The 24,718-nt window shown below is 38.7% G+C and overlaps 1 protein-coding gene across 2 annotated transcripts in view; it reads right to left on the bottom strand.

Annotated features, from left to right (window-relative positions):
• Positions 1-24,718, bottom strand: part of LOC128471102 (ubiquinol-cytochrome-c reductase complex assembly factor 1) — a 77,168-nt gene that overhangs the window by 6,885 nt on the left and 45,565 nt on the right. The window contains exons 2-7 of one of the 2 annotated variants that reach the window (XM_053452961.1): positions 22,805-22,858; positions 18,307-18,411; positions 17,743-17,850; positions 16,316-16,388; positions 15,536-15,593; positions 8,199-8,307 (exon numbers count right to left, since the gene is read on the bottom strand). In XM_053452961.1, coding sequence (XP_053308936.1) covers positions 8,199-8,307; positions 15,536-15,593; positions 16,316-16,388; positions 17,743-17,778 — 276 coding nt within the window. In that variant the 5' untranslated portion in view covers positions 17,779-17,850; positions 18,307-18,411; positions 22,805-22,858. The remainder of the gene's footprint in view (positions 1-8,198; positions 8,308-15,535; positions 15,594-16,315; positions 16,389-17,742; positions 17,851-18,306; positions 18,412-22,804; positions 22,859-24,718) is intronic. The other variant, XM_053452960.1, reaches the window with a different exon arrangement.

The following is a 24,718-nucleotide window of genomic DNA, read 5'->3' as shown; positions in this document are numbered from 1 at the left end:
AAACACTAAATAAACCCAAACGGAATGAAACTTGTACAGAGCGTGGTTGGAGAAAGTTTACCAAATTGGTTATGTGTTGCGTTATAATGTATAGCTATTGATTGACAGCTTCCCTACTGCCCCCCCATTGAATTATTTTTAACTACACATCGAGTTCATAATAGCCTCTTCACGTTACAAAAACAGTTAATACTTCATTTAAAGTCAGACTATTTATATATTTATTGAAAATAACACCATGTAAGATTTCCACTACCTTTCCTAGAAATGTCTGAATAATATTTCCATGGCTTCCGCTGAGCAGAATGTCCAAACCCTTAAGCCCTTGCTCACTGCAGCCTAAATTACGTTCCAGGCACCGATGCCAACCATAAAGATGGCGATTGCCTGGTGCTGGCGAGCGAACACAAGAGTTCAGCGACAAGCCGCGGAGCGGTAAGTATCTGGGTAGGTTCACAGAACGCTGCTCAGACGTCAAGAAATGGAAGGATGGAGAACCAAACGCAATATGATGCACTCTTACTTAAGATCTAAATAAAAGTGGAACGCCTACCATGTAAAATCTTAAATATTACCACATACCGGCCTTCAGAATAATAATTCCGAACTATGAGCACAGACACATATCCATATACACAGCTACAAAGTACACATTTCTAATGTTATAAGTGCATTTAACATTTACTTTGCATTGACAAATCCCCTGTGACTTACCGTATTAGCAGAGTTATTTTTCTATTATAATCAGGTAATTAAGTTTAGTATATACAGCCATCAATTTTCCGTCGTATAAAAGCAACGGATTGGATCATTTCACGTTTTCAGGCTACAGACAGCTGGCTAAAGATCCCAGGTACCACTTATAGCCGCTTATTACTATATTTAATAAGGCTTGAGAAATTAACAAAAGGCACATTAGAAGGTTCATATTATGATTACAATTTATCAGATGGTTCAATTATATTTTTATAGCGCTTGCAAACAATGATGTCACGTCTAACCAATCAGAGGGGATCTTTCTGTGCAAGGCTCAGGACATGTTTTTCCTCGGTGGAATACATTGTAAATCAGTATTACTTAGCTTTAATAAGGCAGACCAGGTTCCATGTAGCACACTCAATAAATTACCTCTCCGTTTTTAAATAAACAAATTCCGCGACTTACGATATATTTGCTATGCTACTTTTATGACATAATAAAATTGTTACCTTGAGAATTGCTTAACACTTATTGCAAAAAAAAAAAGAAAAGAAAGAAATAGAACATCAGGCAAATGTTAAGAAAGAATGAAAATAAAAAAACACACTGGCTCCATTAACTCAAGTACTTTACTCTATATAACCGAAAGGCAAGCGGTTCGGAGAAACGATCACTTTATGAAACTACACGTATCTATCTACTGAATTAAAACTTTAACCCTTTCAGTTTGTGCCAGTTTTTTTTTTTTTTACTTTTTTGGAAATATTTCGGACATTAACTTAGCCGTCTATCTGACGGGGAAGTGAAACTTCCATGATGACCGTAGAAGCGTAAACTAGCAAAGCATCCTGGGAGTTTTCGCAACAGCTGTCAATACGGACAGTAGCAAGAGCTACGCTGTTACAAGGTGAAACACTTTTCCTTGGCACATTGAACAAAGCGTGAGTTTATGCCACTTGTTTTCCCATCACTCAAGAAAAACGTGTTAAACGAGGGTCATTAACAAGGTGTCCACTGAAGGAGAAAAGAAATCTACACCTTCGCTGCGTAAAGGTACAGCTTAAACACAACTTAAAGATACAGTTTTGTTTTCAAATACATGTAAGAATTGGGATCCATCGATATTTTTTAATCAGTGCACTCGGTAATGAGTGGTAGGTCGATATATATGTGTAGGACAACATTGTTAATCGTTATTTTCTAAACACAGAAGCATTTTTTCAGTCTTTTCTGACCAAACACCAATTGTAACATTTTTTTCAACAATACCTCCAAACTTTAACTTTTTCTTCCTACATGACAGGATTTCTAGCAAACAGAATTAACAGCTGACAAAAATTTGAAGTAAATGTGGGCACCGGGCAAATGTTTTTCCAAAATGAAGAATGCCCTTTATTTTAATTTTTTTAGTTTTAAAAGATAACTATTTTCTTTCCCTTTAAGTGCAAAGAATCGGGGTTTACTGTATTTACGTGCTACCAAAGCTCATTGATAGCTATATTTTATGTTGTCACGTCTCTGATGTAAGCATAGTTTCTTTATTGTATAGACGTTCCACATCCTCTTTACTAAATCTTAAAAATGCCTTTACTCCTGCGGCTCCGTGGCAAAGAAAATATAAGGCAGAAATGGGTTTTGACAGATGGCAATGGGATATAAGCTATGCAATTCAATTTTAAAACTGTTGGATAAAGTTGAAAAGTTCACCTGAATAAGAATAACTGAACGAGCTGACCATACACATAAAAAAGAGATTTCACCCGGATTTTCTGGGATTCGTATTATTCAATGTTCCATTTTTCCTTGCAGAATTCGCGTTGAGCTTAGGTTCAGCAACGTTATACTGATCACGATTTTAACAGCAGCCATATGCATTTAATATAAAATGCACCTGTTACACAAGAATACCTCGGCTGCGTGGTAACAAAGAACCAGTATACCGAGAGAAGCGAATCCCAGGCCAACACACACGTCAGGATGGATTTACTATCAACTTTATTGAAGAACTTAGCAATGTTTCTACTTTGGGGGAAAGGGGTTGGGAGGTTTCACGGGAGCCTGATGATTTTTGTACTTGAATTAGTTCAAGGGAAGCTAAGGATCCAAATTACATTGATTTGGTAAACTTCGCCAAACCAATTCCCGCTGCGGTTCTCAAACTACACATCGGAATCTTTGTGTAACTCCAAAATCTCCTTCGACTGACTAAAATAAATATATCTAGCCCAACGTTAAAGAGAATTTCTGTTTTATCTCAGTGCCTCGAGACTGATCGGGCCAAAGGCGTTGGTGGCTGGGAATGGTCATTGAGAGATGATTTTAAAGGTTTTCAAGAAGTTCTACATCTATTCGGTCTTCAAAAGTTTTATTTTCTGCCTCCCCCCCAATACAATCCTTACAAATTAAGAAATGATTATTTCCGGAGATTATCTAACCCCTCCACACCGATTGCTCCCAGCATGCTCAAAGATCACATTCCGGAAGAATCCTCAAAACAATGTATCCCACCCTCGTCTTCATTCGGGAGAGTCTTCCGTGTCACCTCTCTAGGAAATCATGCTTGATGACTTCACCGATTATGTATACTCCTCCACTCATTATGTTTTCATTAAAATATTTCTTCTAGGATCAGGGCCGGCCTTAGGGGTGTGCGACCTGTGCGGCCGCACAGGGCGCCATGGCAGCAGGGGCGCCTGCCCGGGACTTAAATTAAAACTTCTTTTTTTGTTTGTTTTTTAAACTTTATTTAACATCCTTCATGTTAAATAAAGTTAAAAAAAACTCAAAAAACGATGCTTTAATTTAAGTCCCGGGCAGGGGCGCCGAGCGGTTGCTCGTGAAGTTTTCAGCAACCACTCGGCGCCCCTCACTCTCCGTGACTCCGTCGCTGTGCCGGCATTTCATGTTGAGCGCCGGAATATGACATCATATTCCGGCGCTCGACATGAAATGCCAGCACCGCGGCAGAGTGGGAAGACGTAAGGTAACAAGGTAAGTGAGGATAATGAGAAGTAGGGAGAGGGAGTAGATAGTTAGAAGGGGCAGGGAGGGGGTAGTGAGAAGGGGTGGGGGGGTAGTGAGAAGGGGCGGGGGGAGGTAGTGAGAAAGGGCGGGGGGTAGTGAGAAGAGACAGAGGGAGGGGTAGTGAGAAGGGGGCACCAGAGGAGTAGTCCGCACAGGGCGCCAGAACATTTAAGACCGGCTCTGTCTAGGATCGCTTCTTTAATCCCAAAATGCCTCCATGTCCATGCAACTTTTTCTTGGGTGTAAGAGCATTTTGTAACCGTAATCAAACTTCAGAATGAGGACTTTTTATTCTTTCCTCTAACTCGCCCCTTCCTAAAGAATTGGTTCATATAATCCCACAGAAATGATTTAACTTCATGGATTACCCTTTCAAACAAAGAAAAAATCTCATTATTGTGCTCAGTATGTGTCAGTGTGTTACTGTGTGTGTAAGTATATGTGTGATGTCAGTGTGTTACTGTGTGTGTAAGTGTATGTGTGATGTCAGTGTGTTACTGTGTGTGTAAGTGTATGTGTGATGTCAGTGTGTTACTGTGTGTGTAAGTATATGTGTGATGTTAGTATGTTACTCTGTGTGTAAGTATGTGTGTGATGTTAGTATGTTACTGTGTGTGTAAGTATATGTGTGACGTTAGTATGTTAGTACATATGTTAGTATCACTGGGAAAACAAAAACTGGTCCTGGAACTAAACCAAATTTGTCGCCCTCTGAGCTCCTCCTTAAAAAATTATTCTTTAAAAAAAACATACTGTATTTAACAAACATGTTACATGGGATTTGCTATCTGATTTCATACATTATTATTATTATTATTATTATTACTAAAATACGTTTTTTCAAGAGGCCACAAAACGGAGCTTCGTCGAGCGCCACACAACAACTCTAGAGATCACTGCTAAAGGTAATCTGAAAGGGGCAGAGGAACACTTGCTTTTGAACAGGTTTGTTAGCAGGTAAAGCAAACCAATGGTTAATTAATTCCTTGCCAATGTTTGAACAGCGCAGAAGGTTCCAAATTACAGATAAAATAAACAATGACAAGCCTATGAAAGCTTCTGGCTGCCATGTTCTCTGATGTTAACAAGGGTCTCTTTATTACTGTAACCTTTTAGAAGTGAACAAAAATTATTGCTTTGCCCCGGTTCTGCCCTCAATCTTTAAGAAAGGGGGGGGGGCAGACAGGACTCTAAGGGGGGTTGAAAAATAAGCACCGTAGTAACATGGTAGCAATGTTAAGCATCTATAAAAATTGCCTCAGACATGTTCCGATGTATGCAAACTTACACATTTGCCATGGTTTGTCATGGATTGATTCCTGACAAAAAAAAATTAAAGAGAAAAAAAAAATAATATAAAAAAAATGAATGAAAGGGCCAAAAAGGGAAAGGTACAAAACACAACTTTCTACGGCTAATTTTGCCAAAAATGACAACATAGTGTAGGATTACCCTAGATTCTGCCAACTTTCCTTAATCTTTTCCAAAAAACATGGTTCTACTCCTCACTCGCTGCCAGATTTCGGAAAAACCCAACTCATTTATTTGTAGTATATTGCAATCGCTGCTAAGTAAGGAAAAAAGGTTCAGTGTACATTGGCCAGAAACTTCGGGAAAGGACATACACTTGACTATTCATTTACGATAATGATATTCTTTCTTACGTCTGTAATGATACTGCTCGGTTGTAATTCACCTACAATTTTATTTCGCTCGAAATACTTTCTACTTAATACGGCTCTACCTCTGGAACGCACCCATAGCCGGTTTATACCAAGGAGACTCGCTAAACTTCTGTAATGGAGGAGTTTCTCCGAAAGCCAGACACCCCGTTCTCATTGTGGCATCTTCTCATGGTCATTGTAAGGGAACTGTAGGGCGGACATTACTACAACCCATGAGATATTATGTTACCTGTAACAAAACCTGATGAAGCCGAGTTTCCCTTTGGTAAAATTAGGATTTTTTTTTTAATGTTTTTGGTCTCTTTTTGCCTTTATCGCTATGGCAGCTTAGTTGTCCCAATGTCCAAATTACGCTGTTGACAACTCTTGACTAGAATCTTATTATCTCTATACATCAAAATTGGTGTAATAGATGGGATTGGAAAGTTTTCTTCTAAAATACTACAGAAGAAGACTTAGAGCCAAGCAAGGTCAGCTCATCATGCGGTCAAAATTGTCCAAGCATTAGAAGCCAATCAGCAGAAGAACCCACCTGAGTTCACAGCAATGGAAGATTCGCTGACTGCCATCATAAAAAGCTAGTATGGACGCCTAAAGAAGAAATGTAACAGATTTAACTATACATTATATATATATATATCTATATATATCTATATATAGATATATATATAGCCAGCCAGGCTCTTCCCGCAGCAGAGGCTCACTGGGGTTGGACCTTCATGATGTAAAGTGAAGTGAAGAAGCTGAAAACAGAACTTTTCTGTCAACGTTTTAGGTCACTAGGAATTAAGCAGAAATGCCATAATTAGATAATACCTACTCTGCCTGTCAGACTTTTCACAGATACATTTTGACACATTTTTAATAAAAAAGGATACAGTGTATTATATTTGGTAGCAACATAAACTGAAACCTCTATGTTGGCACTCCTGGACACACTTCCTGACAAAGTACATCCAAAGTAGGAAGATGAATATTGCATAAAATCATCGCAGCTAAGATCATAGAGCTGGGCAGCGGAAAACAACTATGAACCCCACTCCTGGCCGACTCATCTCCCAGAGGAGAAGGGGAGTTATGAATGTCCCGCTTATTGGGGACAAATGGTGTTCTTTTTTATATTTGGCTGTTATTTTCTATTTATGTTTGCACTTTGGGGTATTGCAACTTATGTTTTTTAATACATAAAGACTGAGACATTTTTGCAAAAAACACTACTTTAAATACTTCACAGTCTGACTAAACTAAGAGTTCAAATGTTAATTTCTTTTTTTTTTCTAAATATTCATCCCCTTTCATGAATAAACCCCATTCTGTCCTTATAATTAACTAGTGGGCCATGAGCCAAATGGAGGCTTAGATTCGGAGTTTCTTATATTTACGATTGCAAGGATTGTAGTGTAAATGTCTATTCCGTTTGTCGTTAGACATATAGTTATTGTGAGACACCTACTGAGACGTCCGCACAATAAAACGAAAACATCTTTCTGACGCGCACGCGATGCTGGTACTTCGGCAAAGATGAGTACTGGATGGTTATTTGAGGATCTCTCAGCATAGTCCTCCGATGTTCCCAATACCACTGCTGCTCCTAATTTAAGAAGCCTGCGCAGACTACACTATGATAATTACATACATTCTGCACCAATTGTGATGCTGGCACGCGAACAGTTAAAGCAGATGTGGCGTAACGCTGCACAGATACCATTTTGTGTACTTCTGTTTAGTCACAGTTTGTTGCAATGGAAAATGTATAGAAAAAAACGCACGGTTTGGCCACAGACACATCTGGTGAGAAACCCGTAAGAGTCATACACTTCATTAGCTTAAGGGCAGCCGGCTGACACGTTTCCTGGGAATCTGCCCATACCAGCTGATGGAGCTGGGGCCAAAATCTGTTTTCACAGCTGTATCAATCTTGGACTCGTATACAATGTGTCCAAGAGGGTTATGAACGAAGGCAAACTTGTTAATAAAGAAAATAATTTAAAAAGTAGACATGGTTTAACCTGTTTTCAAAGCAGAAATGCAGGACAGAACATTTCATACAGATTTTGAATATTAAATTGATCTAAACATTAAAAAGACATCAATCCTCCCAAATTCCATCTTCCTATAAAAGACGGCATATTAACCGGTTGATGTGTTTTTTTTTTTTTTTTTTTAAACAAACTTTCAAATACTGCCCCTTTTTAATAACCCAACCGTTCATTTTCAGAGAGTATTGGGATCTACCCTGCCGGTAGGGACTTTGAAACGGGTACCTAAAACCATTTTAATGCGAGACTCAGCGGTGCCGGTACCATCCGCGTTGTAAGCATCTTGACATTTTCCCCTTTGTAGAAATGTAGAAGGGACGGATGATTTGATGTGATAATTAAACAGCACAGTCTCACAAAACATCCAATTATTAACCCAGGATAATAGACGGAAATAAATACAGTCAATATGTTCTGTACATAGCGGTATGAATACATTTTATCATACAAACAGACAATCTGAAAAAGGACTGCTGGTGACTTCAGGCTGACATTAGGAGATATGTGGAATATAAAATAATATAAAAGAAATATTAATTCCCTAAAATGTTGCTAAAACAACATTATAACCACAAAAAGAAATTCTAACTGCTTAAAATCTATTGATTACATTGATTTATATTAAGATCTCCATTTGCGGAGGGCAATAAGGGCCATCAGTCAAAAAAAGGCTTACTTATTTGTTATCTCTATAGATGGCGATGCGCATGGTTGAATGATAAAACCATATATTGGTAAAGTCTGGACTTACTCCCATTACTTTCCCACGCTGTTGAACGTCTTCCCACATGGAATGGACTATGTATCGACACATATATTTTCCAGCTCGGCCTTCCTGCTTCATCCGTACCAGGCACATCCTACAAAACACATTAGTTCTGTTTAGTTAACTTTGAATAGATTGTTATGAAATGTTTTGCCCATTGCTTGCTTAACCCTCCAAGGACCAGAAATGCAAGCAACAAAGTAGGAACATAATCTTTGAGTATATATTAAACTTATTTTCTAAATATAAAACAGCCAGGGTAGCTGGATAAATGACGTGACGCTATGGAGCGTTTGGGATCTATGCTTAAAATATGGCTGAATATTAAATGTGAAAGGGAGGGTTTTATCATAAAACACAATACCATAAAAAACAAAAGCTAGTAATATATTGCCTAAGCAAAATAACCCTTGTCATTTTTGCATGTTAATTTGTATGTGCCCCTTCCAGTAACCCCCCAGCCACTTATTGTGGCAGAATAATTAGTGCTGGTTCAACACCATAGACCATTGGCCTTAAGCATGTAGGTGCCATTATCAACAAGCCGCTACCGAGCAATTTGAAGCTAGGGTTGTTGAGGGTGGGATGTGGTTCCTATGTCTATGTACTTAAGACATTCCATTCGAGTGAGTTTTTGCATCAGAGTTTTTGGGTTATCAAAAGACAATACAATATTATGTGCCGATGGTATTGAATTAGTTCACCTGACCCGTCCTTAATCAGGACTGCAAGATATGTGGTTCAGTATTTCTTATACCCCAAAGACTCAGTTGATGGCCGGGCCTCTGACTGGTTGCACACATGCAGAATAAAGAGCTCTTAAAGACATTACAAGTAATTTTGGCACAAAGTCCATTGGCTATTTACTTGGTCAACCTGCCTAACCATTACACCCCTGTTTCTAACCCTTTCCTTCCCAGAAGCCAATGTCTGACCCAGAAATGGATCCCTCTGCTAGTCTTGATCATGAGCTGAGGTTCTGCTGACCTCCTCACTGTCTAGTTTCCTTCTTAGCGTTCGTACCACCGAGCTACTTTCCCGGTAGGGCCTTCCTATATTGCTACTGCCTAGAATTTCAGACACTTTCAATCTAGAATTCATGGCTATCCTGATATCCTCCAAAGTTAGTTGGTGTTTTCTACTGTGTCCTGCTGGGTCCCTGTGGCACTTCAGGCTGTGAGACCAGTCCTATCGTGGTTCCTGCAGTATCTCCTGACTATTCACCTGCTGGCATCTTTTCCAACCATAGCTCATAGCCTGGTGTCTCTACCTTCCCTGGTCCACAATGTCCAGGTGTAGGGCAGCAAGCATCCCCTTCAAGAGCCACCCATCGACTACAGCACTCCATGTACACCCAGTCAAAAGTAGCGTAGAATCGAAATAGTTTGGTCCGATTTAAATATTATTCTTCATAGTTCGCATTTAGCACGATTTAACATTATGGTGTACCAGTAGTCTTAAGAGTTTTGTGAAAGATCATATCAGAGTCGGAAAACTTAGAACTAGTAGGTGAATCTTGTATGCACGCTGAAAAAATCTCACTGCCATGATATGTTCAAGTTTATGAGCAACCAGACGTTGCCTCATTCCAGAACCCAACTAATTTTAAGTACTGCGCTGATTTACAAGCGTCGATTCTTAATACCTTACCCAATTAGAAGAAAGAAAGCAGAGAAATAAACTTCACATGAATGTGGATTTATGGAATAGTGCACTTTACAGACTGCTCCTAACAGTGCTCAGAGTACGTCTGCCAAAGCTCATATTACAATCTATAAAGAGTTAAAGGGAATATTGTCAAATTGAGAATAATCAGGCCAAAGCTGTTTACATGTCGTTTGCTGTATGAAAATAACGTCACCTTGCAAGAAACGGCCCATGTTTGATGTGTCCATGCACACCAATTTATCAGTAGAAACAGTGAGGTAATGGAATCATTTGTTTTATTTGAAAATGTTGTCTAAAAAACTGCACCTGCCATCTGGGGTTTAAAAGACACACTTTCCTCAGTCAATAAAATTCCCGACGATAATCAGCGCTGTTGGTAATGCTAGACCTGCAGCGCATTAAGAGTCTGACTCATCATTGTCAAACCACGAAGGTAACGTTGCATTGCTGTTTACAAAAGTTTAATAAACCTGCTGGAAGTTCCAAGCTACAAGAGACCTGAACAGTTTTTTCCACAGGAAAACAAGCTTTCTGTTCACCTGATTACTTCCAAGAGAGTCTCGAGTTATTCCCAAGAGACAATCTGAGGTCACGTGGAACGTCCAACCATTAAGAGACAGACCCTTTGGAAAGCAGGTACAAAAGGTGAGAACACTGAGGTCATTCCGTCAGCTGTGCGTTTCATTTCATAGTAGAATTCGATTTCATCTCCGTGCTTTACAGAAACAAACTTTTCCCGAATTTGTAGCTACAAAGTCAGGTTTTAACAACGCCAACTTACATCTTTATAAACCAACGTGCGATTGGCAGAAAAAGGGTAAAAGAGAAGGATCAATGCAGCATTAACTGACAAACGGATTTATTCACTAAAACAGAGATTGGGAAGATTGCAGAACTCACAGACGTCCCCATACACTACGAAGAGCCGACCCCAATGAGCTTCTGTAGCAAGATGTCACCAGCCAGCTCAGGCCTGCTTGCAGAACAAACTTCCCAGAGATAACCTTCATTATGCGTTACAAAGCCACAAAATCTCTTGCTAAACACCTTATTTAATAATGAATAAAGCCCAAAGAATAATATAGTGTTCCTGTTGTTGCTACAGATGTCAAACAGATGACACCCAAAAATGCCCTGGTTGATCCTTTACACCAAGTTATCTCGTCCTTAATAATGATTGTAATGATCATGTTTGATTTTACTACAAATATTATGTTTATCTGTGAAGAGATGTATAAGCGAATATATTTACATAACTCCATGATATTCAGTTATCTGTACTACTGCTTTGTAATCATATTTTATTATTTAATTAAAAAAAAACAAAAAAAAAAAGTTATCGTGTCCTGGTTTTCTACTACTACTAAAATATAGCTGTCAATCAAACTGATGCTCAAGTGAAATTAAATTGTATGCTCTGAATCCAAAAATGTGGCTGTCACGCAAAAATAATTATAAGTCAACATACCAGTAACATAGCAATGGTAGCCTTTAAGATATCTGTATAAAATACTAGGTGATTTAAAGGTACAGGCACAATGGGCACTCATTTAAATCACGTTGTGCGTGCGTGTCTGTGTGTGTGCGTGTGTGTGCGTGCGTGTGCGTGTGTGTGCGTGTGCGTGCGTGTGTGTGGGGGGTTAGCAGTAGTTATAAAATGTTTCAAACACGTGAAATTAAAATAGGGTCTGAAACAGGAAACATGAGGATATTTGTATTTATTTTTTTAAAAACATCAGGAATTTTATTGTTCATAAAGGGATGAATTCCCTAAAGTGGTGCAAACATAAAACAGGGGTTAAAATGCAGATGGTTGGCTCCTGAGGGGCTTGAAGTAAATTTCCTGACTACCTGAATCCACTGGCTGGAGCAGCTTTGCGGTTCTCAGACTCTGCGGAGTACCTGGGCTTGTCTTGTCTCCAAATATTTTTTCTATCGTTGTTTTAATTTACATTTTGTTGAAAGATCGTGGAAATTTTGCATAAAATGCACCAGCTGTCCCTTTGACGGGCGACAGAACTGTAAACTTAAATACAAAAAAAGATAACAAGAAACAAAAATGGTTTTTAAAGCTTGAGAAACAAAAATATACGGAACCTACACTGCGTCCCCCCAGGAAAACAAACAACGAATGGGCGCACAGTGCTTACACCATGCCTCGCATTTAAATGATTAGAAGGTTGGATTTTTTTTTTTTTTTTTTAAAAGGTTTTTTATACATAACTGTTAACTCACTTAAGTCCACCCAAGTTTTCAAGGTCAGCTAAATTTCCAAATATTAAGTCGGACCTCCAGCCGCTGGATAAATGTCCGGTGTAACCGCTGCACGAACATTCTACGTCTGCGGCCGGACAGCGGAGATTCCAGACTCGAAGAAACAGCTTTGCGGGCCGAGACATTAAAAAGACTGCAGAGTTTAAATAAGGCTCCATACATTTCTACTAGAGACAGCCCTAGCAATCAGTTCAATTTATGATGTGCTACTTCGAGACGGCATGTTAGCAAATGTTTGAATGTACTTTAGCGAGGTTCCTGTTACACATTAAGAAATATACCTTCCTTCTCCCACAGCACACTTTGACCTTTCCAATAATGCTAGATTAAACAATATTTTTTTTCGGCTATTTACACCACAGATGAAAAGGAAAAATATTGCTTAGGTGTTAAATATTTTCACAAGCAACAAATCTGCAATTTAGGAAAATTGCAATGTGTATTTTTTAGGTGGAACACAAATGTCAGCGTAATAACTCCTAAAGTCTACCGACAACCTGAACTGAAAATCCCAGCAGGGACGTTTAAATTAAACCACTTTTAAGTCACCTAAAACAGTAATGCATCCTCTTATTTTAATTTTTAATATTGGCATTAATGGTGCTACCAACAGCTCCATGCAACACCTAAGTTATTCAGATACTAATTACATCAGGGAGGTTAGTGAGAAGAATCGTTCCAGTAGCTACAGGACAATCATGAAATATTCCTTCTCTTATCCCGTGTATTTACTCCGTGACATCACATTTCAACACATATCACCTGCTACTCACCAACGCTGAGGATTTTTGGAAGGGTAACTGAGACTCTCTATAAACCAAAAGAGTGCAGCAAACTTGTCCCTCGTCCTATGGCCGTCTCTGCTGAATGATAACTCTGCATGTGTAAATAATCTCTCCTAAAGAGTCAGTAAAGCTCTATTTATATGAACGTCCACTTGGCTTCCCCTTGACTTGAATCGCAGTCTATTTCACTCCTGGCTGCTCGGTAAAGCACTAAACACATAGCACATTCTACAACAACAAGGATTAAACAAAGTGACGGCAAACTTCAGGACAGGGACTCGAGCGGTAGACATTTCGCGGGAAGAGACTTGTGTGAGTGAGCTACGCAACATTCCACTTTTATTACTTCTACAATAGGCTTTCATTTTTAACCCCTTAAGGACAATGGGCGGTCCTTAAACCCATTGAAAACAATGCATTTTGAGCCCGTACATGTACGGGCTTTGTCATTAAGGGGTTAAACACCTTACACGTTTGTGGTAGGTGGAGAAGACCAGGACACAGTAACGGGAAGCGAGGAAGCCCTAGGGAGAGAGCGAGGGAGGCCCAGGGACGAAAGATGTGCCAGGAACACAAAGGATGAGTGAGAAGAAGGGCAGAGGGACAGCCGCTGCAGCAAGGACCATACGACAAACCCAAAGTGCAAGGAATAAACGTCATCGGGCAGAGGTTGTCAGCACCATGTCATGCTTCCTTTCTGAAATATCAGTACATGAACCAGAGTAAAAGTGATAAGCGAATATCCGTGCCTGGAACCCGACGGGATTCAACCAGAGAACCATCTCAAAGTTTGGAAGCTGTGACTGGCAAAGGTCGTTATAGTTTTATGACAGAATATAATATTCCCTAAAGAATGTTAAATTGGAGAGAGAGGACTGACAGACAGGCACACATTTGAATTATATAGTAGACTAAAATATGCTGTATATAAAAACCAAAAACTAATAAAGTTAGCAACAAAAATATAAACGTAACATAAATGAGAGGTTTTGGTTATATGAATTGGCCAAAGCATGATTAAGCTCACCCGCCACGTCAAGGCACACTCTCAATAATTTATTCACATTTGTCAACCCCCACATAAGACTAGCGGGATAACCGCTGGGGGGACAAAAAACCGCTGGGGGTCTTAAAGAAAAAACTTAAAGTTCAAAACTATTTTTTCTTTCAAGTTTGGATTAATTTAAATAAGTTTTATGTCTGGATATTAATAGCCAAACGTCTTTTGGGCACCAAACTAAATCACTTTGGCTTCTAAATATTGCTGCCCAACTATTAGGTTTTATCCACATTTGTTAACCCCCCACATAAGACTAGAGGGATAACTGATGGGGAAAAAAATTATTTAAAAAAATAATAATAAAAAAACTTTAAAACCGCTGAAGGTTCAAGACTATTTTTTTCCAAATTTAGATTAATTTAAAGAAGTTTTAGATGAGGGATGCTGTTTTCCGTTTCATCACTTTTAGCTATTAACACTACAGCCCCTGTAGTCAGATTTTGTACATGTTCATACACAGCCCCATGGTGCTCTTCCTAGAAAAAAAAAAACTTTCACGTAGAATATATGGAATTTTTGTTTTGCAATTGACATAAAATATACTTGATATGTTTTGCTAAGGACATATATTTTTCTGTCATCGTAAGTTGTTTGTGTTTATCTTTCACTTGCTGTAATTTGTTTCATAAAAATGGAAAGTTTTACACAGAAATATATGTTATGGGAACAATTCACCACAAAATGGAAAAAAAATCCGGTCATGGAATTTTCGATTTCACTTACAGTAAACTACAAGCAAAGCTACCAGAATAGCTGTATTGAACAGAAAATATACCTATAAGCTAATGACTAAACATGTTTCAGGGTTACGCTGTATATCTGGGCCCCTTATCACGGAGATCTCCAACATCTGCTCAGCTAAGATTCCCTTGGTACCTCTGGCTAGACTCAAGTGAGGTCAGGATTATGGGAATTGCAATTCGTCAGCATATGACGGATTATGTGTTTACTACCTCAGGTGTTCTAAGCCAACTACAGCGACATTTCTCTCAGAAATCATAATCAAAAACAGTATATTTTATTTTTATATACTTTACCATATTTGCTCTATTATAAGATGAACTCCCCCCAAAAAAAGAAATTTGATCTTAATGAAAAACAAAAAAAGAAAAAGCCTGAATATAAAATGGAAAAAAGGGGATATAATTGGAAAAAAATAAAAAATGAAACCCACTGTTTTTGATTTTGTTGGACCCTGCTCTACCCGCTAGTTCAACAAAGAGGAGCGCTGCAGTCTTCAAGATCCTTAGAGAAGAACCGTTCATATAAGGAGGGCTTGCTTAATCATTTGATGAGTTAAAAAAGTTATTTTAAGTTAAAGAAGCGCACTTGTAGCAAATTTAGATACATTTAGTTAAATACATTTCTTTCCCATTGTTGGAGGAACGTTTAATGATTGATATTCGGTACAAAGTGAACGGATACAGAAGTGACGGACCCAGGGGCGAGTTTACAAAGCTCCAAGTTGTTGCAAGATTGAGTCGTTTGCAATTCAATGAAACCAGCGAGTTTTATTAATCGGGAATTCTACTCACCAGACGTGTAACTGCGTCACAAGGAACCATGAATTCAGTGTATCCGGAAGACTGCATTCTGTATTCAAAAAAAGAGGTTACAAAGTAGCCATCCCAAGAATGCTCCGTTATTACACGGAATTCAATCGAAAAGCCTAGAAAATTAGAATATTCATATTTTGCAGGTCACAAACCGGAATTTCTGGGAACAATTACTGCAGCGAGAGGAGGTTTTGGGATTAATCTTCTTACTGACCCCTATCCTCCCTTACACCTCCCTAAAGATTTATTACCCTCTATATTTTTTGTCCTTAATATCACTTACTTTTAGTTGCTTTTTTATCTTTATTTTCTCTCGATGCAAAGTTATTCCTTTCTTATAAAGACAGTAAAGTTTGAAGACAATTGCTAGAAATGGCTTACCGGTTACATTTCTGAAACATAACCAGACGCTCACTAGCTTTAAAAGGCAAGCTTTTTGGAAATTAAAACATGTGGGTTGCAAAACTTACTGTATGAAATAATTCTGCGCCAGTTTGGGTCACAGAAGTACCATGGAAAGTAAGCATCTAAGCTTAACCCTCTTTTGTCCTCCATATTGACTTCCAAGGTGAAGTCTATCCTTAGTGGGGCCTGCCCTAAGATTTCTGGCTAGTTAGGTGAACCAAGTCTCTGGCGCTCCTGTAACACTTGCTTGTTAATATATGGGAAAACATGATTTTTGATATATATATATATATGAACGTGACCGTAACATAAGGCATGTTGGGTATTCCGGTATAATTAGAAAAGTATACTTACTTTCAAAAAACTCATCATAATCTATCCTTTCCACACAGCATGTATACATGCGCAAGGCAGCAATCTTTATTTTCTGCAGACAAGGGAAAAGATATTAAAGGAACCTAAAGCCACATAGAAAGTTTCTTTAAAATACACTATCACAGACGATGCGGAATACAAAGGAAAGCTGCATTATTGGTTGCAAATTTCAATGAAGGGTGTACTTCAGTCCTATTTTCCCGTTAAGTGCTTTTTTTTAATGAACTCTACAGCATTTTAATGTATGCAAATTAGCGCAGGCATTCTTTAATTATTGGAGTTGGAAAATCAGACTTCTGTCTCATTTAACTCTTTCAGCTCTATGTAAAGAAGATAGCATTGGTCAGTTCTTCATCAATGAGAACAGCAGCACTCTAGACTGTAAGCTCCTGTGCGCAGGGCCCTTCTCACCTGTTGTCTCTGTAAGTCAATTTGTTATGTTACATACTACTTGTTACCTGTGTGTGATCTTCATAAAGTGGCAAATAAAGATAGATATTAGTGTAGAAGATGTGATGAAAACATTAAAATCTTCACACCTTACAAACAAGTACAGTTTTCAAAATGTAGACTCGTTATGTAAATTTAAAATGGGGCAGAGGAAAGTTCCTCCAAAGGATCTAAAGGGAGCAAAATACACAAAAGGTGTGATTCAACACACCCAAAATGGCAAAATCTGGGACTAACATTTTCATTAAATCACTTAACCTTTATTTAAAAGGAGTTAAAATGTCAGCATTTAGACGATGCCAGATGCCACAAAACCACAAAGAACAGATGTCCTACACAGTTTACACACTACAGACTTCATCATTTTTATTTTAATAAAAGGTTATTTTTTTCTGAAATATATTGGTTCAGGCTTTCATTTGGTGATGTGCGTCAAGTTATTTATTTTTTCCACTTTAATTAAAGGGAAAGTAATAACCTTTTCGAAAGACGTAAGAAACACAGAGTTTGACTGCAGGTTAGAACCAAATGCCCATCTAATTTCTGTTATAATCTAATTTCTGTTTGTTCTGCTATCGCATTGTTGATAGATTCTTATATAAGACGAGTCGGTAGGACCCTTACTTCGAGGAGATTATAAGATCGTTTGAGCCGGGCCCTCCTCACCTGTTGTTTCTATAAGTCAAATTGCTATGTCATATAATACTTGTGATGTCCAGTCTACCCATTGTACAGCGCTACAGACTATGATGGTGCTATATAATACAATAAATAATAGTGAAATTCATCCAGTAGGCCAAATAACTGGCGATGGACATGTGCACTGGCAGCACACCCAATGGTACTCTAGAAACTATACAGTATACAGACTATATTGAAATATTAATTTTTATTACAAATGCATTTTCTTGCACACATTAAAGACTTCCCGAGGTAAGATTCATGATGAAACATACCCATTTGTTATACTTCAGAGGTCCAGTGAAACCCATTGCTTCAATTATTTTAGTAAAAGTTCCAACTTCCTCCTCTGATGGTCGGAGCTCACCTTTAGTTGCATAATGCTACAGAAAAAGAGAACTCATAAAGGATCCCAATATGGGAAATATTATACATAACACACAAGAACATGCCAAATACACGCATCTCCCTTTTATTCCAATAATAAGTAAGAGACAAATGTCTTTTTGTAAACATGTACGACACGGGATACCCATCTAGCTCAATAATATGGAAAGAATTCATCATTTAGCAAGTGACCTCATAATGACACTACCTCGGGTTCTGCTCTCATTGTTCTTCCCAGGCACCAAAAAATAGAGTGGATCTTTCTTTAAAACAAATTTTACACATCTATTTTGTTTTAGGGATCCTCATTTTAAAGCATTCATGTTAAAAAAAAAACAAAACACAAAAACACTCATTTCTAGGACACTTATTTGTCTATTTGCTGTTGAATGTTGGGTAACGTTAAGCAGGTCAACTTGGTTCCCTGACATAACATAACATATTTGGCTTACCTCTTGAGTGACGTGCAGTGACCTCAGTATTTGTGTTGCTGCAGGCGATCTGAGCGTTAATCCACAGCATACATTTCTCAAATCACGTGCAGAATGGCAAAGACTCTAGAAGAACATAAAATGAAGCAATCGTAGAGCACTCTAGAATTTATAACCCAAGTAGTGATACTGATCAAAATACTCAAATATAGAATTAGATAGGTGGTTGTGTGCTCTGCCTCAGGGAAGGAGGTTCTCACCCAAGATTTGATAGCACATGGCCCCATCCATCGTCCCTTTGATGCGGTGAAGTTGTCCTGTCCCCTTAGCAGAAAAACACCCCAAAAGCATAATGTTTCCACCTCCTTGTTGGATGGTGGGGATGGTGTTCTTGGGGTCATAGGCAGCATTCCTCCTCTTCCTCCAAGCCGGAAGGAGGTGCGGTTCGTAGCGGGGTTGTCTGCGTCCATCGCACATATACCCTCCGACTGTCAGAGAGAATTCCCCGCACCGGTGAGGGGAACTCTGATCTCTGACAGCCGGGGAAGGTCTGCACGATGGACGCAGACAAAACCCGCTGCTAGCCACACCTCCTTTTGGCTGCAGCGGAAGTTGTCTACGCGAATCGCGTAGATGTCTACACGCTGCCCGGCTACACAGGAGGATCCAGGTCCCCTGCAGCGCTGCGGGGGATCTGGATCTTAGTCTCATTGTCAGACCTATTTGAGGTCTGATTATAAGACGACCCCGATTATAAGATATGGGGTATTTTTCAGAGCATTTGCTGTGGAAAAAACTTTGTCTTATAATCGAGCAAATACAGTACAATTATTTCACTCTTTTTTATCTCTGTTTTATTACTATACTACCGCATAACAATTGAAGTGGCAAAATTATAAAATAAATTCTGTAGCTCTGTCATCTTGCGTCTCACATTTTATTAAATAAAGCTTGCCGGCTCCAATTTGGCACAGATGGGGGTTTCATTCAGACTTTTTCTTTCTTTTATTAGATATAGACATTGTAAATCACAATGCTTATTTTTTACAATTCTGCAGACAGCAGATGATCTCTATTTCAATATGTTTTGGAAACTGGATGTCAATGTCTCAATAATGTCTGAGTTTTCTACAAAATATCTATGGAGACACAAACTAAAATAAATGCACCCAAGTAAGAAATCTATTTATTTTGTGAACTAAAAGCATTGTGCATTTAAACTTCACGATTCAACTTATGTCTTCCATGCCAGGTTTCTTTATGGTCTGTGGTTTAAATGTGGAAGAGAATGTCTGTATAATGAATAGCAGGGAGCTGTTGCCACAATAGAAGACTGTTCCGTAGTTGCATTCCGTGCCATGGTATGTGCCAACAACCCTTTCAATATCAAAACACTCCCCATGGGCACCGGTGCTCTCGCAGCTCAGCAATCCATGATATATAGGTCATTGCCTACTACGTTAATGGCTGTACAGCCTCTGAGTGGCCATAAGGTTGGCAGGGACTTCACACCATGCTGCGTCCTTTGTGCCCTGACGGACTTGTTCACGGTTCTATGATTTTCTTGCATTACACGCATGCACTTTTGGACACAATTTACATTACTAACATACGGATAATTTTATAAACAACGGGATTGGAATTTCCTCTGAAATAACTTCAACGCAGAAATATTTCGGCTGGCTTCTCTATGATTTATGAAACATATTTCTTTCTATTTATCTAGGTTCTTCTGATTAAGTGTCATTTGAAAAACATCTGGGATTATTGAGGTATTATGCCACAACCAGACTTCCACAAGGATCTCAGTAAATGTTCTATAATAAACACAGCTGCGGAACTACTGCCATTCGGTGCTTTCGTTTGCACCAGAACACATTTATATAAAAAGACCTTGCTCATCTTATTTACAAAGATGTTGAAAACACGAGAGAGGACCAGACTGATAGTTAGCATTGTGAACTATTAAGGTTAAACTGCCATTAATCAAGTGTTGGAGTCTACGGCACGATCAGGAAAATGTGGGCCATTATTTAATTTCCTTTAGAACAGATGTTAGAAGAGAAATTCTGCAGATACAATGTGATATTTGTCAATGGGTATGGAGGCACTCAACAGCAGCAGAGAACCAAGCTAATAAACTACATTCTCAAAAGACCCTGTCCGCCAGGTGAGTTAAATCCAGTAGGACATCAGAACCAAGATTGTGGTCACTTTTCAGTTTTCATTCCTGGTGAGAAACAAATGGAGGAAGCAGGAAGGCAGCATTGGATGGTCCAGTCAGATGACCAGATGCTCAATTATAAGATGACCCCCCAAAAGAAAAGGCCAAAAATGTTTTTTTTTTCTGAAAAAAACTCTTATAATTGAGTAAATACAGTAGATCAAGAGTGCTGATATGCTGACGATCTGTGCAATTCTCTTTCATTTGCAGGATGTAGTCAATAAAAAAGAAAGCAGGTAGATACAAATAAATGCGTAGGCATTAGGTAGCTGCTTTTCTGAAGTTCCACTGCTTTTTCATGGGAGGAGGAAACTCGAAGTTAATTTGAAGTTTTAGCAGGGTTTAAAGACTCGTGGAATACTGAAAACTGAGTTTTAGAAATTGGCAAATTAAAATCAATTTGTCCCCTGGCTGTTCTATTTCATCTTGTGGTTATCATTGAATTTTAACAAGAATTCACAGTTGACCCCTCAACCTACTACCCTCTCCATTTCCTCCCACCCAAAACAGCTCATATTCGGTACCTATCATCCCTTTATCTTATTTAGTCTATATAAGTCTATTATATTATTACATTCTATCTATAGCACACCAGCAGATTTTATAGCAGAATTACTATGATTAGGAGAAAATAAAATAAACATTAAAAAGAACAAAAAATATACTGGCACAGAAAAACAAGAAAACTAGAAAATGAATACAAAACAAAATTTAGTTTTAGCTCATTCATCTATTCAATATTAAATTCAGGGCATGTGTGTCTTAACAGTTATAGAGCTCCTCACGGTTTCTCCATAGCCTTGCAAGGACCATGAAATAGTTCTCGTTTTCTACCATTTGATGCAAAAAAACGACATTTTGCTCCGAAACGAAAACACTGTAAAATAGGTTCTCTCATTTTCAGCTTATACTATCCCTCAAAGTTCTGGTCTTGTAAAGGTTCCCTGAGGACTGATTTGAGAACCACAGAGGCTGATAAGATTTATATACGGTTTCCTGCTGTGGAAAACACGGCCTTGAAGACTTGAATAAAAACCTCTCTGAACCAAGATTGAGAAAATGGAAAATGGATTTGGAGAGCTGACCAGAGGAAGTCATCTGATAAATTTTAGATAGGTGGGAATCCTACTTTCGCTACATAAACTACATGCTAATTATGAGGTTTCTGGTGGAGTAAATCCTGTCCTATATAATCTTTCCAATCTGTCTTTTTCCAGATCCTTGTACAGACAGGATTGCTTCAAACAGAATCCTTTTCATACCGCTAATTCATAGGCACGTTATTAGAAATGTAATGGACTTAGGGCCTAAATAAGCAACTTATTAAATGTCTTATTTGCATATTTATTTAAGTTAATCATCTCTGCTTGCTGATTTTTATTGTTTTAAAATGGGGCACACAGATCGGCCATAGCCACTGGTTCCATGAGCTCAATTTTCTAAAATGAATCCAAAACTTAAGCTGAGCTGCCCTTGTATAGTAATCAGAAAGTCCCATAGTTCTATAGTTCTATTATTTCATTGTTCAGCATCATCCCGATTTTACGGATCTATTTTACAAGAGCAAAGAGTGGCTTATAAAGTGAGATAAAATAAAGTGCTGTATAGCTTAAAGGTTCAGGTCTTGAGTTGTTGTAGAGACCTGTCATGGGTTTACAGCTGCTAACCTGATAGCAAAGGCAGCCAGTCTGGTTAATTTACCAAGTCAACTCTCCTTTTAATGAGAAGTGGAGAGATTTTGTGGAGTTTTAACCCAATTTTACCTTCCACTACCAACTCAACTCTTCTGAGTCCACTTCAAAGGATCTGCAAGTTGCTCCAACTTGGTGAAGTTATCTTCAGCAAGGTTAATTGACTGTCTTCCTCTAAGCTTGCATGTGGAATTGCCACAGGAGTTGGCAAATTAAATGTAAAAACAATGCCAAGGTGTATTACACAAAAATACGTGGACAAAGAACACATCTACAGCACAGCAAGGATGCTCAGTGAACAGTCAATGAGATGAACACTATATGGACAAAAGTATTGGGACAGCTGCCCAATACACCAACAGTAAGGGCAAAAATTCCCACAGAAACTCTCCAAAATCTTGTAGAAAGCCTTCCCAGAAGAGTGAAAGCCATTATAGCAGCAAAGGGGGCACCAACTACATATTAATACTTATGTATTTAGAATGCGATGTCATAAAAGTCCCTTGGTGTCCCTTTTGGCCGGGTGTCGCAATGTTTTTGTCCAAGGATATATATTACACACAGAAAATCATTTACCCCAGAGTTATCCAATTACAAGCCTTACCTTTCTTGTACAGGACTGTGTTTTATGGCACTGAAATTGTGTAAAAGCACACGACTGTAAAGCAGCACAAGCAGCAATCTGTGGGCTTATTCGTATCTGCAGCGTCTGGACAAAAATGACAAAATGTGATACAATATTTTTATTTTCAGCTTAAGATGCAACCGCTTTGGCAGACCACACACAAAATATTTCAAAGGGTATAACCAACAACTGGCAATTCTTCTCCTGCATTGAATTTTTAAATTATATTCCATGAAACATAATATATATATATATTCCATAAAACAAACTAATATATACACTGTATCTGAAAAGCACTTTATTGGTAAAAATGGCCTTAACATACAGGACATAATAAAACATTGCCAATTCAGATGAGCCGTGGTCAAGCCCTGAGTGTCAACGAGCTGACAACTTTGTGAAGAATTCAGCAGACATTCAATGAAACCTGAGCGAGGACAACGCTTGTGAAGCACCACAGAAAGTCCGACAAGTAGTTTAGGGATATATAGAAGCAGCAGAGCGCCATGTATTCCTTGCCCCATTGCAGAGAAACAGAGCCTTGACTCAAACCTCTCCTTCATCCCTCGGTCCCTCGCCAGATCCTGCCGCTTGCAACCAAAAAACATCTCTCGCATCTGCCCCAATCCTCACCCAAGAATCCACAAAAACTCTGGTTCATTCACTTATTTCCCGTCTTGACTACTGCAACACTCTTCTGGTTGACGCTCCACTGTCTCGACTCTCTCCTCTACAGTCCGTCCTAAATGTTGCTGCTAGGCTTATCTTCCTTGCACGTCGCTCCTCTTCTGCTTCCCCCCTCTGTGAAATCCTCCACTGGCTCCCTATAACCTTTAGAATTAAATTTAAAATCCTGCTACTGACATATAAGGCCTATAACACTGCCCCCCCATAACACTGCTCCTCCATACATTTCTGCCCTCATAAGCAAATACTCTCCTACTTGATCCTTACGTTCTTCCCATGGGCTAAGGCTCTCCTCCTCATTTATCTCCTCTTTTGCCCGTCTACAAGATTTCACTTGGGCTGCCCCCAGATCTCTGGAATCTACTCCCACCGAACCTTCAGCATTCAAAACCCACTTCTTCATTGAAGCCGCACCATCTTAGCTGCTAGAACGTCCTTGTCATTGATACAACCTCCACACTACCTCTCACCCAGTCACTGATACCCCCTACACTACCTCTCCCCCGTCTCTGTGCCTTATACCCCACGCACTACCTCTCACTCGTCACTGATACCAACCACACTACCTCTCACCCGTCTCTGTGCCTTATGTTTGTCACCCCATTCCCTCACGATTGTAAGCTTGCGAGCAGGGCTCTGTCCACCGAATGTATCGGTTTGTCTTAGTCTGTCAATTCTCATCTTGTCAGACCCCTTGAATATATGGATTGTATTAAGCGCTGCGTAACCTGTTGACGCTATATAAATAAACGATAATAATAATAATAATTCTAGTTGTAGCAAAAGTGGGGTAAAACTAATAACCTATACTTTTTTAAACAAACTATACATTTTTATGTAAGCGATAAAAAGGTGTGTTATACAATTCCACCGCAAACACAAGGTCATTGAGTAGATACAATTTATAAGAAGTCAGGAATATCACACGGTTCATCCGTTCTCACGCTTGATTAAGGTTGACAATTTTCAACTGCTCGGACTAGTTTTACACCCATAATATATATATATATATAAAAAAGTATTTCTTCCACATTCTTAACATAATTAAAGCAGCAACGCCCGTTAAATATGCACCCTTAAGGAAAAACTATTATATTGCAATAAACTCTACTGTATTCTGTTGTCAGTTCAAAATCAAACAGCCTGCTGAAGAGTTTATTATTAAAAAAATGCTACATTTTAGGTATTTTAGAAAAATATTTAAAC

This window comes from Spea bombifrons, chromosome 13, assembly GCF_027358695.1.
Source record: "Spea bombifrons isolate aSpeBom1 chromosome 13, aSpeBom1.2.pri, whole genome shotgun sequence".
NCBI classification, from domain to species: Eukaryota; Metazoa; Chordata; class Amphibia; order Anura; family Pelobatidae; genus Spea; species Spea bombifrons.
Note: the sequence above shows the minus strand (reverse complement) of the source record. Positions and strands in the feature narration are given on the sequence as shown.